At 43.0% G+C, this 17,765-nt stretch overlaps 1 protein-coding gene across 1 annotated transcript in view; it reads left to right on the top strand.

Moving 5' to 3' along the window:
- Positions 1–17,765, top strand: part of SH3BP5 (SH3 domain binding protein 5) — a 52,234-nt gene that overhangs the window by 18,486 nt on the left and 15,983 nt on the right. The window contains exon 4 of the mRNA XM_074151010.1: positions 14,780–14,944. Coding sequence (XP_074007111.1) covers positions 14,780–14,944 — 165 coding nt within the window. The remainder of the gene's footprint in view (positions 1–14,779; positions 14,945–17,765) is intronic.

Below are 17,765 nucleotides of genomic sequence, written 5' to 3'. Positions count from 1 at the left end.
GAGACAAAAGCTTCTTAAATTCACACAACTCAGAGGTTCAAAACTGCCAATCACCCTTAAAATTAATTAGGAGCTGGAAAGTGTTGTCTTGCCAGTGTTGCTTCCTGCAGGACCCAGGTTTCCCATCCAAATTCGCTCAGTGCGTGAGAGCTAATTAGATCATAACACTGCCTGGTTCTGCTGTGGACAGGAGGGCAGCATTGAGTGCGGGTGACTTCCTGGGATCAGATCCAACAGTTGTGGATATCCAGGTCTTCCCCTCTGGTTCCTAGGCACTAGATTTCTTATCCATCGGTATATTGGAGGTAGCCATGTCATAAGGAATCTCCTTCTTCATCCTACTTTCATGAGCTGAAGTTCTGATGCTCCTATTTAAGACACCAAGGAGTTAAGAATGGTTTGTATTATCTGATAAGCTTATCTTGGCAAAAAAGGTGGAGGGAGAGGGAACTTGAGAAGCAAAAATTAAATGTCAGCAGAACTGTGACAGACTTGCATTCCTGCTTGGCAACTTGCCACGGAGCTAGTAAAAAGCAAAATTATTGGCACGGTTACAGTGGAACAACCAACTGACCTTTCCTGGCTGAAGGAGTGTTTCTGGTTAACTGTTTAAAAACCAAAAAACTATCTGATGGATTCACATTTTTTCAAAGCAGGGATACATACAGAAACTTGAAAATTGACTTTGACAAACCTTCTACAAATCCTTCCAACTCTTTAAGGAAAAAACAGAAACACCCAGAGCACTTGACTTTTTTCTGTGCCTGTAGTTCAGTGCTGTGTTATCATTGATAAGTAATGATCGTCTGTGCGGCACTGCTGCTAATGGACTGTTAATTCTGGTCTCTCTCTTACAGTTTGTTCATCTCGCACATGGAGAAAGCAGTAGAAAGTGATGTGTGCAGCAGTGCCCCTTTTATCAAATGAGAACAACTCCTGTCAACATGGGGTCAGTAACTGCTGTAGGCTTCTAAGAGGATTTCCACCCTTGTTTGTGGCTCTGGAGCCAGCAGAAGGGATTTTGTATGGATGTTGCTCCTCCGGCCGTTTGCAATAGTCAGTCTAGGCTGGCAATATAGGTTATGATATTTGTGGTCTGCCTATGCTGATAGTTTGTCTTTTTAATTGAAGATGCTGTATTGCAGCTGCCCTGGTGGCTCTTGGGCAGCCTCGCAGTAGTGTGAGGACAGGGGAGGTAATGATTTCTGGGTTTGGAAGGTGGGGTGAATGATATGAGAAGCAGCTTGCTCCCTGGGTGTTTAATCAGACATGCAGAAATGGCTGTGGTTTGTTGTTGGATTACTTAAGCTGGTGGGGTGGAGAAGCCACTCAGAGGCAAGGGAGCAGCTCCCTTCCTGAACTGGGATTTACCTGTTGGTGGTTGAAACTTGTCTGTGGGGTGGGGGCTGATGTGATGGCCTTGGTTAGCCCTGGGGCAGGCCAGGCACAGGAGAGAGGGAGGGAGGGAGGCAGGGAGGCAGGTAGCACAAGCCTTGCCTGGGAAGAGATGGCTGGAGTGCCCCAAAGGGAAAGGAGACATAGAAGTTGCCTGTGGGCAATCAGGGAGCCCAGTGCTGTAAGTAAATGGTAAGGAGATGAAATGTAGGTGAGCTGTGCAAGAAGCAGTGCCTGAAAGGGTGAAGCATGGAGGCTGTGGGTTGTACCTGATGGCCTAAGAAGTTCTGTGCGTCCTTTTTCCCTTTCTGCTCCCTGTGGACCTGCTCTAGAGCTGAACCCCTTCTTCCCACCAACTCTTTCATTTTTTTGTTATGAAATACATCATTAAATTTTGGGGAAACCATGTCGATGTGACATCAATCCTCTTGTGAAATGTGGAGTTCCTGTTGCTGTGATCCCAAGGGGCGTTCTCAGTATATATTCATCTCCCTTTTCACATGGTAAGTGGCTGACTGTGGAGGCAGGCGTCTATCTGAGGAGGAAATAAGCCAAGCAAGGGAATCTAACATCAGTAATTTTATTATTGAGGGTGAGGAGTCACTGCCTGGACTTACACCAGGGAATCCACTGAGTTTTGTAACTTTAATTCTAAAGTAGGATGCACTTTGGGTTAAGTAAAGAAAATGTTTCACCACACTTAAAATTTGATGGAGTGCCTCTTGTGTCATGCTTACACAGTTGAGATTGAAATCCTGGGAGCAGCGTGTAGGAGTTGCTACCCTGCGTTCAGGTACGCGTGGCTCAGTGTTTCATTGCTGCCACATGGAGCTTGTGCTTTGTGTGTTCAGTTTGCTCCACTTGAATGCTTAAAACCTGAAAACTGTATTTTAAGTCTTGCATTATGGTTCTGTTGCATTTTTCTTCAGGCCAAGGTTGTGATGATGCCCAGGAAGCAGGAGGCTCAGGGAGACTTACCTGGGTCAACCAGTTGGGTTTTGGCTAGCTGATTTATTAGGACTGTTATTTGAAGCCTTAAAGTTTAAGTAAATAACTTACATTCGTGTTCTGGCTCTGTCATCTGGTTGAGCAGTATGATATTCGAGTGTCTGAAACTAGCTGTCCTTAAGCTTTTGAGAAGATAACAGATGTGCCTGGTTGGATTTGGAAAGTTAAGCCAAAGATCAGATCTGTGGAGGAAAGTTCCTGAATGCATTTGTCTTCCCATCAACCCTGCTAATGCAGGATAGTAGGTCAGTGTGACTGGCAGGTTTCTACCCTCTTAATCCTGAGCAGCTGAAAATCTGCCCTGTGTTTGGGAACACTAATGGCTGCTACTTCACGGATGAACTGAAGAAAATCCTTACCTGATTCATATTTAGTGCTCTGTTACTTATATTTCCTGCAGGTGAGGTGGCATCTGTAGCAAAACCATCTGCAAATACTATGTTCTTGGGACCTTTGGATAGTAGGAACTAATTTTTAGCTACTTGGTTGTTGAAATACCTGTATTGATACTTCTGTGTATATATGTGTACCCGCTGAAAGTTAGACCTCCTGTGTCTAGCTGTGCTTTCTGTGCCTCAGTGAACAGGTCTAGTTATTTTGGGTTGGTATTTATACATCCTACATTTTCATTTTATGTGAGCACTATTCTGTTGATGGATGATTAGTTTGTGTAAGCTATTGATGCAAAAACTGTAATTGGTCTTCTCATCATTAATAGAAGATGTGCCTTGGAGGGCTCTATTATTGAGATTTGTTAGCTGTCCACTGTAAACTAGAGGTTCTTCCCTCTTCTGCTTTTCTTTCCAGAAGCAGAAGAAAATACTGTTTTTAACTAAGTGTTTTGAAGAATTTATCTAGAAGAGATTAAAAAGATTACTCTCTTTTTTTTTGTGTGTGTGTTTCTTTCTCCCACCCCACAAAGCATCCATCATTTCTTAGCTATTCTGGATGGCAGCAATACAAAGCCACCTCCTCTCCAGTAATTGTCGACAATGCAATGACCTAATTGTTTTCCCTACCCTTCAAGAATGTTTTTTTTTTTTTTTTTTTCTGTTGTGAAATACGAAAGTGTTGGGCAAGTAGGTCTGAAACATTGAAATACTGGGGTATGTTGGTGTAGAAATGCCCTCCATTCTTTGGAGTAACAAGGAGAGGGCTAGGGCAGGAAAGTTTGGGTTTTTTTTTTTTGTTAGATGTCAGCTGACTTAGGCAGAAAGAAGTGACACAGGTGATCAGGCTGTTATGCTTAGCCACAGGTGCAATGGTAGACGCTGGAACTGGCAGGAAGGTGTAAGCAGTTCTAAAAGGGTGCTGGGATGTGAAAGTAGAGATTAATTCCTTTTTCCTCGGCTGTTGTCTGAGGATTTGATTAACATCATTTTGCATCCTCTTCAATTTGGAAGACCCCAATATATGTGTATTGTGGGTTCCTTTCCATAGCTGTAGCACTTTCCATAGCTATTGCCAAAAGGCAAATATACAGCATTTGAAAAACAGAAAATTGAAAGGAAAGCTTGCCTTGCTATGTTCTCTCTTACCGTGTCCCCTCCCAATCTTTTCTGGCCACTAGTAAAGGCTATTTCAAGAGATTGTAAGCCACAGACAGGATCATCTGTCAAAAATAGTAGCTGGCATTTGTGCCCAGGTGACTTGAGGTCAGGGTGATATCCTGTGTACCTGTTCTGTGTGGTAATTGCTCAGGGATGGCTGCTGAAGGCAGTCTTGCAACTTTGGGGAAGTTGTTCGGTCACCCCAGTCTTTATTGTGTGCAGTGGTCTAAAGAGGTAGGAGTTTATTATGAAATTATAAACGCTCATGCTAGGGGCTGCTCCCAAAACAAATCTGATACGGATGTTGGTTACTGCCTTCTAGGTGTGTTTCATTAGGACTTCTAGTAAAAGAGTATGAATTTATGAGCTCTTGTCTGTTCTCGCTGGAAAAGATTATGTGAAGTCTAATTCCTCTGTAGCGTGTGTGGGAACAGCTCTATATTGACTCAGTTTCTGCAAGAAAAATCTCTCCTAATTGCAGCAAACTTGCAGTTCTACTGCTAGAATATAAATTTCACTGCCAGGATGTAGAAGAAATGTCCATCTCTTTTTGCTGTGTCTGCTTCTGATGTTTGGTTCGTTTTTTTTCCACTTGGTAAAGAGTGCTAATGTTTTTTTTTCTTGAAGGAGAATTTTATTGCTGTGAAGTAGAATTTAAATTTTGTCTGTTCCTGCTGCTACCTGGGCTTTTGCATTAAAAGAATGGACTTAGCCCTTCATTTGTTCAGGACAGCACCCCCAGCTTTTTCCTTTAAGCAAGGCCAGCCTGTTATTCACACATGCTATGGAGTTGTATAATTCCACTAGGAAAAACTTTGAAGAGTCAAAAGATTAAGTATCTTCAATAGGTCCTTAAGGAAAATGACTGTCTCAAAAGTAGCATGTCCCTGCTACTGAGGATGGGCACTTGCTGGTGGGTGTGAGGCTTTCTGGGGACTGGGAGAACATGTTCAGAACAGCCCATCTCCCAGGTGAAACTCCTACCCACATGCCTTGTCTTTGCCTACATTGGTATGTGTGCATGCACAAGATGTGCTTTTAGAACAAGGCTGCCAATCCCTTCCCAATCTTCTGGAAACTTCTACGAACAAACATTTGCTGCTTTAGTGGCAATTGGGTGAGACAAAGATCTGGTGTTTCTCTTGAACATATCTGTTGCATCTGTATGTGCTGAACATTTATTATCTTGGATAATTAGCAAAATCCATTAAGGCAGTCTGTGTAAATCTTGCAGCGTGTATTTGGGGGGTTTGTTCCTTGCTTCTATATTTGATTTCAGCGAAGCAGGCTGCTGCCAGGTGCAGATGAGCATGTGGAGCCTCTGTAAACCTAGAAACCAGCTGTAAACCCTGGAGTTGCTGAGTCACTGCCTAAGCCCTAAGAATGCAAGTTATCTTTGTATTTTTTCCTCTCTTAATAAGATATTTTACCTTGGAGAGAAAAACCTGGGCATATTCTACGATCCCATCTTCCAGAAGGCAGCAGCTTTATAATTTTGGCCACAAACAAGTGCACAACTAAAAAGCAGATGGCAGTGAGTGCCCAAGAAGGCAGTGTCTGGATAGTATTAGGATGAACAATTTTTCATATTCTGGTGCCATAGACTCGTTAATTAGTGTGAGTAACTCCAAGCAGACCAGCATCTCGCAACAAGCTCATGAAAAAGAGGAAGGGCCAAAGGCTTGGTGTAGTATGTCCCATACAATCTTTGTGCCCAAATGAGCATCGCCTCCCTACTCCTGTAAGGCAAAGAGCTAGATCAATTAAAAATGAGGAGTCCAGTAGATTTTAAATGATTGAGTGCACAGTGGTGACGATTGACTCAGAGCTTGTATTCTTACCCTTGTTTCTCAAGATTCTAGTGTACAGCCTAAGTGGGAGCCACAAGAGAACGGAGAAGTGCTGGCAGTTGATTGTTCAGTCTGGTCCAGGATTGGTTTTAACAGCATTTAAATAAATTACATATTTAGATATTTTCTTTCTCATTTCCTTCTATAGCTCCTAAAGAAGGAAGGTGGGATCGTGTCTTTGAGGAGACCAACTGTCTGTATGCTGGTAACAGAAGTAGCTAATGAAATGAGCTGCTGGTTGTACCCTGAACTTTTTGTCTCTTGGAACATGGCTTGTGATCCGGTCTTAAGGGAGTTACACATATTGCCTAACTTTAGCACAGGGCTAAATGTCTCTCAGAACGTGCTTTGTTGGTCTACTCTGATTTCCTGGGCCTTTTTATAGACTACAGGTTTACCAGATATAAAATTGAGCCAGGAGTCAGGTCAGTTCTGTAACAAGCTATTGGAAGAGAAGGGGTGGATGCATGGATTGGAGCAAAAAGCCCAGCACAAGAACAAGATACTTAATCAAAAGCAGAGACTAAGGGACATCTGGTCATTGTATTCCACAGGCGTTTCATTAGTTATGCAGCAGGGAGGAAATGGTTTGTGCTCCAACAAGCTCTAGCAAGGCTTATTTTCACCTTGCCCTCCCATTCGCCTTCTCCATCCAAATAAAAATCTTCAAATCTGCTTTCGAAAAAGCAAATTATAACCTGTGTACAATTTTACAGCTTTTCAATAAACAGCTTAAAGAATACGAGGGTGTTTCAGGCTCTTGAGAGACTGTTTTCTGTCAGTAATGCAAACAACCATCACAGATTAATATATAGCTCACAAAAAGCCTCGTAGATCTGCCAAAACGAGGTCACTCCCAAGGCTTTGGATTTTATAAGTAGTCTATAAGCAGTACGTGGCCTGTAGCAGGAAGACAGTTCTGGTTTTTTTACTATCTCTCAGTTCTGGTTTGGCTTAGAGTTTTTAGTCTGTAGGGAGAGGGCAAAGGAAGGTCAGGGTCCTTGGGGGGGGAAAAAAAAAAAAGGCAAACAAAACCTCCACCCCCCCCAACTGCATCACTATTCTGATTATTCAAGAAAATAAATGTGTGGGTCTGAGAATCTAGGAGAACATTCAGCATCACTGCAAATATTCTGCAGCTATGTTCTTTGTTTTTTGAGAAACTAAGAAAAAATGGTGGTATTTGATAGAAGTGCTGGTTGTACAGGACCTCTGGAGGTCATCTGATCCAACCTTCTCAAAGCAGAACTGTCACCGTTGCTAGATTGCATCAACCATGGCTTTGCCAAATCTTGAAAACCTCCAGAGGTGGAGATTTATAACCTCTCTGGGTAACCTGTCTGTGGGCTGCACTGCCCTCCTGGTAAGAAAGATTTTTTTTTTTTTTTTCTTTTTTTTTTTTAATGTGCAACTTCAACTTGCAAGCTGCCGTTCTGTGGCTGTTGCTCCATGTTATATCATCCAGTGCTGCTGAGAAGCATTCGTTTGCCTCTGTCATCTCTGCAGCTCCCCTTCAAGTTTCAACTGGCAGCTAATTAGATTACTCTTTAGTCTCCTCCTTGCTAGACTAAAGAAGCCCACATCCTCAGCACTCCTTCCTAGTAGGAGTCATTGTAGGCCTCTGGACCCTGTCTTGACACCTCTCTTGAACTGGGGGGCCTGGATGTAGTATTCAGTATGTAACCTCACCAGCACTGAGTCGGGAGGAGTGATCACTCCCCATAACTGGCCGGTCATGGCCCTCTTAATGTAGCCCAGGACACGGCTTGCCTTACGCGCAGCAAGAGTGCACCTTTTCAGCTTTTTCAGCCTGACACCCCTTGTAATGTGCAGGCCCTTTTTGGCAGGGCTGATCTTCCCATCTGTGCCGATGATGGGATTATTCCACCCCAGCTGCAGGCCTCTGCACTTCTTGTTGAGCCTTGTGAGGTTTCTCTTGGCCCAGTCGAGTTTCACAAGGTCCATCTGGGTTAAGGTTCTGCCATTTGCCTTTTCAACCACCTCCTCTAACTTAGTATCATCTGCAGATTTGCTGGGGGTGCAGCCATGCTGGTACCGAGGTGGTTGTTAGGATGTTGAGCTTTGTGGGCTCTCATGTTGTCATCTGGGCTTCTCTTCTTGTTACCGGCTGCCAGCTGCATTGAGACAGGTTGAGGAAAACTGGAACCAAAATAGTAGCACTCAGCAGCTAGTTACTGTGAATGCATCTAATTGCCCTCACCTTGTAGGCTACTGAATTATTGAACCCACTGCAGTGGTGGGGAAGACAGGTGTGCCCTGGTCAAGGAGTGGTGATCCCGCTGTCCTCATCCCAGAAGCCAGAAGCTTGTGCAGGATGCTGCAGTGCGGTCACCGGAGTGATCCCTGAAGACAGGCAGCGCGACGGCAACTCTGGTGGGCGACTGATGGAGGAAAGTTTCCTGTTCTAAAACATGTTCCCTGTTGTACTTTGCACAGCAAATTAACCGTGGGATGTTGTTAAATGAATGAGAGGGAGCCAGAATGGAAACATCTGAAATTTGCTTCCTTCTGAAGAGTGTGACTGGAACACAGTTAATCATTATCTATTTGGTAGTAAGCAAGTACGTGTTTGCTGGTAGCAATTAAACTATTGTTTTAAAGATTAATGAGTGGGAGAGACATTGGTTTCACGTTAACAAACAAGCGCATTTTAGAGCAAAGGCCGTGGGCCAGCACGTCATGTGCCGATGCCTTGTTCTGAGCAGCAGCTGTGTGTTCCCTTCACGCTCCAGCTTACAGTGATTTTTACAAACAGAGATTGTTCGTGCCGTCTATTGGCAATAGCGGAGAGATGCTGAAAGGAAGTGAGTGTCAAGACCTTGGCAGCACAGGATGAGAGGGGTTCACCTGGCTAAACGTGAAGCCAGTTTTGTAAATATTCTAAAATAATTGGTCTTCGCTGACTGTAATTTCTAATGGGAGATTTGCTGGTTGTGTTAGGGATGCCCTTTTCATGAATTTATCAGCACTTTTGGTCTGGTCCTCTGGTGAGGGAGGCTGGCCGAGGAGAGGAATTCTGTAGCAGGCTTGGCCCCACAAAATGTACCCTCTGCATCTATTTCTGGTAACCTGGCTTGGTCGTTAGCTGCGTGCACATGTGTTCACAGGTCAGAGGCTGGGCAGTGTCTACCAGGGTGTATTAGATGTCAGGTAACCTCAGAGGAATGCTATAGCCGTGTGGCACCATGTTTTGGTGTCAGTGATATTGGGTAGTCCCCTATAAGTCAGTAGGCAAAAACAGAAATTGGAGATTAGATGAAATGAGGAAGAGGAGTATATGTCTTGGTTGATGTTAGTGCAGAAGACTCAAGCTATGTGTGTTAGGGTGGGAAAAAATCCTCTGTTAGGTCAGTTGGGCAAGGGCTCTGACTACAAAGGTGTATTGGGGCCATAAAAGCTGTGTGGACTAAGCAGAAAATTGTATTTCATAATTAAAGAGTACAGCTTCTTCTGCTTTGAAAGTGGACAAGCGAATGTGTCTGTGCTGGCCTGAAAATCTGTCTGTATGCTGCTGCCGACTCCAGAAGAGTTACTGCATTTTAAAAAGTGCCTGGCTTTGTTTTCTTCTGTTAGCTTGCCATGGCCTAGCTTCTTTGTTTTCATCGCTATCTTTAGCTAAAAACATAATCCAGCTGTTGTCCATGGTTCCCTTCTGTGCAAAGCCCTGTGTAGGCTAGGCAGAGGATTGCCCACGAGGGTGCAGCTTTTATCCCCCTAAAATGAGCTCCTTTCTGGAATATATTAACAGCTTGCAATTATGAAGCCTGTCGGTACCCCTCTAATTTTACATCATTGCTTATTTTAAAAGCTGACATATTTTTATATCGCGGTGCTCCATTTGCTTCTGCGGGTGCTGCTTCTACACGTCACCCCTGAGTCTTTGGGAGCTGGCTGGGAGGTTCAGGGCTGCGCGTATCGGAGCCAGGGAGATCAGCGGTGGAGGAGCCGGTGAGAGGAGACCTCCTGTGCGGAGGAGTGCGGGGTGGGTAGTGGTGAAGAGAAAGCTCTTGGCCATGAGGAGAGGCAGAGAAAATGGGGCAGAGCAGGACTCCTGGGCGTGCTGCTTGTTGTAGGGAAGGGGTTTACTGTTGTGGGAGTCTTGTTTGTAGCAGGTTGCTTGTAGAGTACTGAGTTGCAGAGGAGGCATGAACGCGGCGGCAGAAAGAGTTGGTGCTTTGTGTGGATGGCGTGTGATAGACTGCTGTGATGGTGGGATTCTCCTTAGCTGAGACCTCTGTGGCTGCTTAATTGCATTTTTCAAGGGGTCCGATTTTGTTTTACATGAATATGGGAAGGGTCTGTAGTGGTGAAGATGTTCAGTTGTTCCCTGGCAGAAAGCACTGATGATGAGGCACAATGAGCTCCTGGTCACTGTGGCAGTGGGAGCTGGGGCACAGGTCCCCAGTTCCCAAGGTGTTAAGGCTTTCTCATTTTCAATAAGCAGTTTCACTGCCCTAGCTCCTTCTGACTTTTGTTAAAGAGATAATCACTTTGATACCAGGTAGACTCCATCAAGTACCAGTGATATGGATGACAGGCAGAAGGTTGGCATCCCACTTGCCTCCAACCTCCCTCGGAGATTTTTGTCCTCATCCCTAGTATGTTTTCCCTTGTGCTACCCCAGGGCTAAACCTCTCTCAACTTGAACACCAGTTTGTGCTTGAAAGCAAAATAACGTAGTTTTCAGCCATTCATTTGAATTTTGAATTCTGGTCTTTTGAGAGAAACGGCCACTGTCTAAAATGAAGAAGTTCATATGCGGCGTCAGGAGGTTGGACAGAGATGTGAGGTTCTGTTGTTCTCTATGGCTTTAAAAGCACATGAAGAACATGGCTACTCTCTCTTCCATCAAACTGAGTGACCTGCAGGCTTGAGAGTAGAGAGCGTGAGAGCAATCTATCAGTGATGGTGCAGAACAACTCGTACGTGCTGGAGGGAGTTTTAAATGAAGGTTAATTATGGAGTAACTGTACTAACTAAAAAGTGTTTGAGTATCCTTTTTCACATTGGCAAAAACACAAACCTGTTGATGTTTCTCTAATGACATTCTTTACCCTAGCATTTGGCTTTTTTCTTTCCCAGGCTTTCCGTAAGTTGCTTAAAATAAAAGACTGTAGACTGACTTCAGATAACTGTTAAAGCTAAATTGCTATTTGGACTAACTCTTTTGCTTAAACCAAAAAGCATTTTGTGTTCCAAACAGTGTTTCCAAACTGCCATTGCAGAATAGCATTCACCAAATACAGCTGGGAGACAGTATTTAAGTATAGTTTTGTCTCAGTTTTCCCTTTGCCCACACGCTTACAGGGCATGAAGCTGAACGTGGCCAGAGTTATGGGCCTGCCTGTTGCCAGCTCTAGCTCTCAATGCCCTACAGGTCCAGGTGCAAGTAGAAATCTAGCTGAATTGTAAATTTAGCTTCTGGTTTTCTTATCATAAAGAACTTTTTCCTGCTGTGCAGCCAATTGTGCTTTAGAGGCATCATCAGAAGAGCTACTAGTACTGCAAACTACCACTAGATGTTGTTTTCTGTGGGGATTTAGTAACTCAGCTCCTAATGCTCTGCAGACTTCTTGCTGGCTTAGATGTGTTGATCCCTGACCCGGGTATCTGTGCCAACAGAAACTTTCAAGTGCTGATGCAGTTACGGTGAGAAAACTGTACTTCTCCTGTGCTCGCATTGCCCCTGGGATCTGGTTTTACCAGAGTTTCGAAAGCGGTTACTTGCTGGTGCAGTTCTGCCTGTGCTAGGAATGGGTCGCCAGTCTCTTTTCCTGCGTTTGTAAGTGATTTCTTGTGTGGGCAGGCCCGCTCCTGCAGCGGGGCAGCCATGGAGCTGAAGCCTTCACTGGGGCTAGGCTTTGACAGCCTTATTGCCTAGAAGTTATTGGGACCTACCTCCATCTCGTAGGATCTTCCGTGAAAATCAGTCCTGCTCTTCCTCCCAACATCCTCAGCACTGTTGTGCAGGCTCTTACTGGAGTCTTGCATTTTTATGTCACTGTTTAAAATCCCATCTCAAACTATTTTCATGGAAAATTTTTGGCCTTTATTTGCATTTGGTCCCTTTACTAGCATAGTTCAAAATTCCTGGAAGAAAAAAAAATAGTTGTGACTTCTTGGAGAATTCAGTAGAGGATGTTATGGGGAGTAAGATTGAGGCATCTTGCTGCATCCTTTGTTGGAAGCTTAGGTTGAGCCTTGTTTAAACATCCTCAGAGGGCTTTCCTGTGCTTGGTAGGTACCATGGTTTAGGTTAGTGGCTAAATTAAAATATTCTTTAGTCAGGCTTATTCTGAATTTATAAAATGTGTTAATATATTTGAAACAGGCAGCTGGTGTCTGGTGTGATGAGGGGATATAATGTTGTGGGGTTTTTTTCTTAGACTTTCTAAGATAACCATATTGCCAGTGAATTTGCAACAGGATGCTTTTCATCCACTAGTATTGCTCCAAAGCTCTGTGCTGTTTTGGGATGTGCAGTCCTCCATGGAAATTAACGCTAATTCTCTGGCTCTTCATGAAGGCTTTAAGCAGAGTGGTGTGGTGTAAGCTGCCTGAAAGCAGCAAAGGGCATGGTTAGATACATTTCTCTGCTGTGGAAAACACCAGCAGCCACTTCAGAAGGAAGTGCATCAGGGACCTTGGTCGGAAGGAAATTACTGCGCTGATTGTGATGGCTTTGATTTCCCTTCCCAGCTAGTAGCTGAAGGACCTCTGACACACAACTGCTATTTTTCCACGGTCACTTTGGGGTGAAGTACCTCTCCGTGTGATAGGGGGAAGGAAGTAAGAAGAGCTTGCTGCTAATTCAAGACATTGTGAGGGAAACTTAGTGTGCTTTATTTCCTTTTGAGACTTGTGTTGAAAGCAGGAGTCCATCTCCCCTGCCATAGGGCAGGGAGGGAAGGGGTTTTTCCACTATCTTTACAAATAACTGTTGTCTCAAGTGTGAAGGTATTTGATGCAGCTGGTGTTAAGGAGGTGCAGCCAGCTGCTTGCTGGAGAAATAGCCCATTGTTCTACTTATTTTCCATTTCATATCAGGGATTTTTAGCCACTTCCAAAATCACCACCGTTTCTTCACACTACCACCTTTTCCTTTATTCGTAAGACTTCATCTTCCTCAGTTTAGTATTCTGTATGTCAGAATCCTTTCCTCTGTTTCAGCCTCAGACTCCTTCTCTGTGTATCATGACACGTAAAGTTTTTATTCATTATTTTGTTCTGTCAGTCTTGTCTGGTTCAAGACATTTCCTGTAGGTATAAACTGGGTAATTCCAGTTTATTTTTAGAAAATCATTGAAGTGTAAACAAAAACTGCTTTCACAGTGCTGGATGTTCAATTAATTGAATGTGAAGCTTACATTTGAAGGGTGGTGTTTCACTGCAAAACAGCTCAAAAATACTACTTTAAATAGAAATTTATGAAATACATAATGTAGAAAAGTTCAGGTAAAGATTTTACTTTTGAGCTAAATGAGGGATTTGTATGTCAACCTCAAAAGGGCTCTGGAGCAGTAAAGTGCTGATGCAGTTAAGACAGAAGCTAAAGTCAGAAATTAAAAATTTCTGATGAAGGAAAACAATGTGAAACCTGCATCTTTGAAAGCCTGAATGTTAAAATTGCTAGTCATTCAGTGATAACTATAAAAAGAGAGAACATCTCTATTTTATTAAAAGAACCTAAAAACCACCAACTGACCAAAACCCAGCCAACACCAGGAATTTTTTTCATGGATATTCTTTGTCTGTTTGTTGTAGAGTCACCTATTTTGAACACTTAAGACTTGGCACTGGTACTAAAGTGCAACATTGCAGACTGCTGAACTCTGTGATGACTCTTGTCACCATGGTGCTACTGAAACCTGCAGCATGACTGGCATTATTTCTGCTTTGTTGGCTGAATAGGCAAGGGCTTGCTTCTGCGTTAGGGACCCTGGAGGGCTGACACTCACCTATGAAAAACAGAGGTGGCTCCAGCCTGCAAGATGGGATGTGAGCATTTTACTTGAGGATTGTTCAGAGTGGGATTTGGATATCGTGATAGCCCTGTTAAAACTTTCAGGAGAGATGAAGGTGGTCTATAAATGCAATGTCTTAGAGAATTTTTTTTGGTCCAGAATAAAAGAGATAGCAGCTCATTGATTATATGGCTCCTAAGCTGTGCTTGCTTTGATGAGAAGGTCTTAATTCTGTTTTGGAGGAGTCTTTGCTGACACAGCAAGAACCATATAGTTCTCCCCTGCTTCCATGCAGACGCTTGAAAGTGCTTCCTTCAAGCTCAAACTTTGTGTTATTTTGCTGAAAAGAAGCAGTTTCCAAAGGACATAACAAGGCCTTTATCTGTGTGTTATGTGCATTGCAAATTCCCTTGGTTCCCTTTGGGTTTGTGTACTGGGGCCTTGCTGAACCAGTTGTGTCCCAGCAATATAGCAAAGGAGAAGAACGTCCAAAGAATTAAGAGGCATCTTCTCAGAAAACTTGTTTATGCTTTATAGCAAGGTAGTACTTCCAAAACATTTCCTCAGCAAGATTAATTGTGCACCAGATAAAAATCTACCCTGACTAAATTCAGGGAGTGCCATTCTCAATGTATTCTTGACATGCTACAAGTTTGCTATTGCATTTTCTTTTGTTTTGTTTCTCAGTGATTAAACCTCCATCGTAAAGTATTTATTTCTCAGCCAGGTGCTTATTTGTAGGTCATCAACTTTGGGGTTTTTGACTATGAACACTATGAGACAATTCTTTGCAAATTACCTGTTGGGGTGGAAACTGCTGAATTAGCAGTACTTACTCCAGTGAGGAAATATGTGTCACTTGCAAGTAGAAGGTTGGGAAACAGTGATGCTGGTGTGGTGTTTTTAAAGTCCTGGGATTAGTGTGGTAGTTCTTCTAAACATGACTCTGAGGGTTCCTTTGTCTCTGATCTTTGCTTCTCTTTTTTTTTAGGCACAGCTGGAAGCTCAGAGGGCGACTCAGGATTTTCAGAGGGCCACTGAAGTGCTGCGTGCTGCAAAAGAGACCATTTCGCTTGCTGAGCAGAGGCTACTGGAAGATGACAAACGTCAGTTCGACTCTGCCTGGCAAGAGATGCTCAACCATGCTACTCAGAGGGTAATACAAACTTGCCCCAGCATCTGTCTTTTCCATATTTCATGCTCTCAGGTGGTATATGAGGCTTAGTTTCTGAAAGCGCAAATTTTTGTATTGGTCCAGATACATGACGTAGAAAATGAAGCTAAGGCAAATTACGAAGCCTAAAGTTAAATGATTTGGGCCTTGGGCTGCTACTGGGACAACTATAGTTCTCTATCTGGCTGTACCAGTAGCTAGTAGAGTAGCTCTCTAAAGAAAAAAAACTACCATCTATATCATAGGGATAAACAATGTATTAAGGCATATCTACATTTGGAGTTATGCCCGAATAATTGCATAGGGATGGCTTTTCCAGAATACATGTGTTGTGGAAACTCTTACTCTGGAAAAACAGGGATGTGTTCCAATTATACTACAACCTGTTCTTAGTATGGAGTAAGTTGAACAAGGCACTTCACTTTGGAAACGTGCGTTTGAATGGGGAATTACTCAAAAATGTGTGTAGCATTTTAAGCTTGCACACTGCTCTATCCTGAATTAACTTTCCAATTTAGACAAGATCTTACCTCCTTTGTAAAGTGTTTTTAAATCTACAGAAGAGACGCACTGTCTAACAACGAAAGGTGGTATTCATTTTAGCAGCTGTCAAGAAAAATTTTCCTGTCACTTGCCATTTCTTTTTTTTCCTGTCTGCTTAAAGAAAAAAAAAGGCAGAAAGTTGTTGTTGTTGTTTTTTTTTTAACATGAAAGAACCAAAAATTGAAGCTAAAAACCTTTGTTCTGTCAGAGTTCCCTTAATATGCCAGTGAAGCTGAACTTGCTATTCCAAATCTGCTAGTGTGCCATACAATGTTTGTATTGTCTTGCAGCCCTCAGTGCAGTAACTCTGTTCAGTTGCAGAAGCTTCTCAGTTATAAGAAAGCCTCTATTTCACAGTGAATTGTAAAAACCAGCTGCCTGATGATGAGACAGGGAACAAAACGGGTATTGGCTGTGTGTAGGGGAGAGATGGAAAACCTGGTATATATTTAAAAAGAGAAAACAAACTCCAGGCTATTGTTTGTGTTATTGTCCCTATTATCATGAGGTATTTGCAGATCTGTGTGTTCCTGGAGGGACCTCCACCTTTGCAGCGCGTGTGTGCTGGGACACCAGCAGCTGTCGTTTTGTCTATTTGTTATCCCTGCTCAGAATGAGCAAAGTCCAGAAATGCACACACAATTTTTGATTCTCAGAATAGATAGGTGAGAAAACTGGAAGCCTCTAAAGGGTTGCTTAGAGCTCCTGACTGCTAAACTACTGAGATCTGGTGGGGAGTAATAGCAACCACGTTATCAGCTGCCTCTCTCTAGCTGGCGTAACAAGGAAAGAACCACTAACAATTTTGAGAGTTCAAATGGATTCCTTTTTTCCTTGGATATTTCAAGGGGATTCCTGTGTCCTTCTACAACCCTTAATCCTTCCTTGACAGTCTGCGAGAGGATTACACCCGAGATGGGCAAATTCAGTGATTTAGAGCAGAAGGTGGCTGCTGACAGGGTTTGGTGGTGTCGATACATATCATCACTGAATGCAGAATATCTGCATGTTGAAGGTCTGATTCAAACCATAATGTCTCTGATGGTTACAGCTGAAGAGTGAGTAGGAACCTTAGGTTTATTTACTGCGGTTTTAAAATCTTCTAGGCACAGACTGTATCGTATAGAGCAGCTGATGGCTCCTTGAATGGAAAGTGTGTTACCCAACTCTTCCTGGTGCTTAAAATAGTCTGGGCAAGCTCAATTCCCAGAAAACACCTATCTGCACCTTTCTAGGGGACAGCAGATTTTGAAAGAGTTACAAAGAAGTTTGTCTTGTGATTTTGTTGGCTGTTGGAGGTCTTAAGGCTAGGGCCAGAGCCAAGAAAGGTGAAAATGCTGTTGGAAGTCCTGACTGAACAGAGCCAGTGTTAGTTTGTTTGAAGTGCTTGACTTAGTTTTTTGACTTCTTTTGAAGCAGAGTGAATTCTTCCTCGGTTTCAGTGCATGCAATTAGTGAAGTGCTGAGTGTTCAGTGAGGTATATAGAGTAATTCGGGTCTCAAGGAGCAGAAAACGTCATCATTTCTTACCAAGCTATGAATGAAAACCGGTTGGAGGATGAGATCTACTTGACTGCTACAGTGTTGCTCTTAAATCAGATCGTTAACTACATTAGAAATTATTCATGGAAGACAACGTTTCTGAGGGGGAAGGCTGAGTGTTAAGACATAGAATTCCTCTACTTCCACATGTAAAATCACTCTTGGAGAAAGTTTTTGCACTCTAGTTGTTTGGATTTGCTATTTTTTTTTGCATATATTTACATATGACAGTTGTACTGGGCAGAGAATAATCTTGCACTGGGCCTTGTACAGCAATAAATCAAGTGCAGAAAAGCACCTCTGTGCCAGCTGTTGGAAGTGGGCTACTAATTAATTTGTTTCTCTACTGATAGAAATGTGAGGCAAGAGTAAAGTTTTTTTATTTGTTATTCTTAGGCAGAGGTAATAGCCTGTACTGAATTAATCTGCAATTTGGAACAAACCCCGAGCCCTGTAGCAGCTTGGTAGCTGACAAACAATGCAAACAGAGAGCATAAAGGAAAAGGGTAGACAGGAGAACAAATGAGATGCCTTTTTTTTTTTTTTTTTTTTTTTAAATACAGGCATGTATGGAAATCCTGCCAGGTTACTTTTGCACTTGACCCAATGAACATGGACAAAGACTTGGGTTCCAGACTACCAAACAGGAAATGCTGTTTGCAGACCCTCGTTGGGAGGAAATGGAGATAAGGGTTCCATGTTGTAATTGCTATTTTTT

Source organism: Numenius arquata, chromosome 7, assembly GCF_964106895.1.
Source record: "Numenius arquata chromosome 7, bNumArq3.hap1.1, whole genome shotgun sequence".
In the NCBI taxonomy this organism is placed as follows: domain Eukaryota; kingdom Metazoa; phylum Chordata; class Aves; order Charadriiformes; family Scolopacidae; genus Numenius; species Numenius arquata.
The sequence above is the reverse complement of the archived record's forward strand: the minus strand, read 5'-3'. Positions and strand labels throughout refer to the sequence as shown.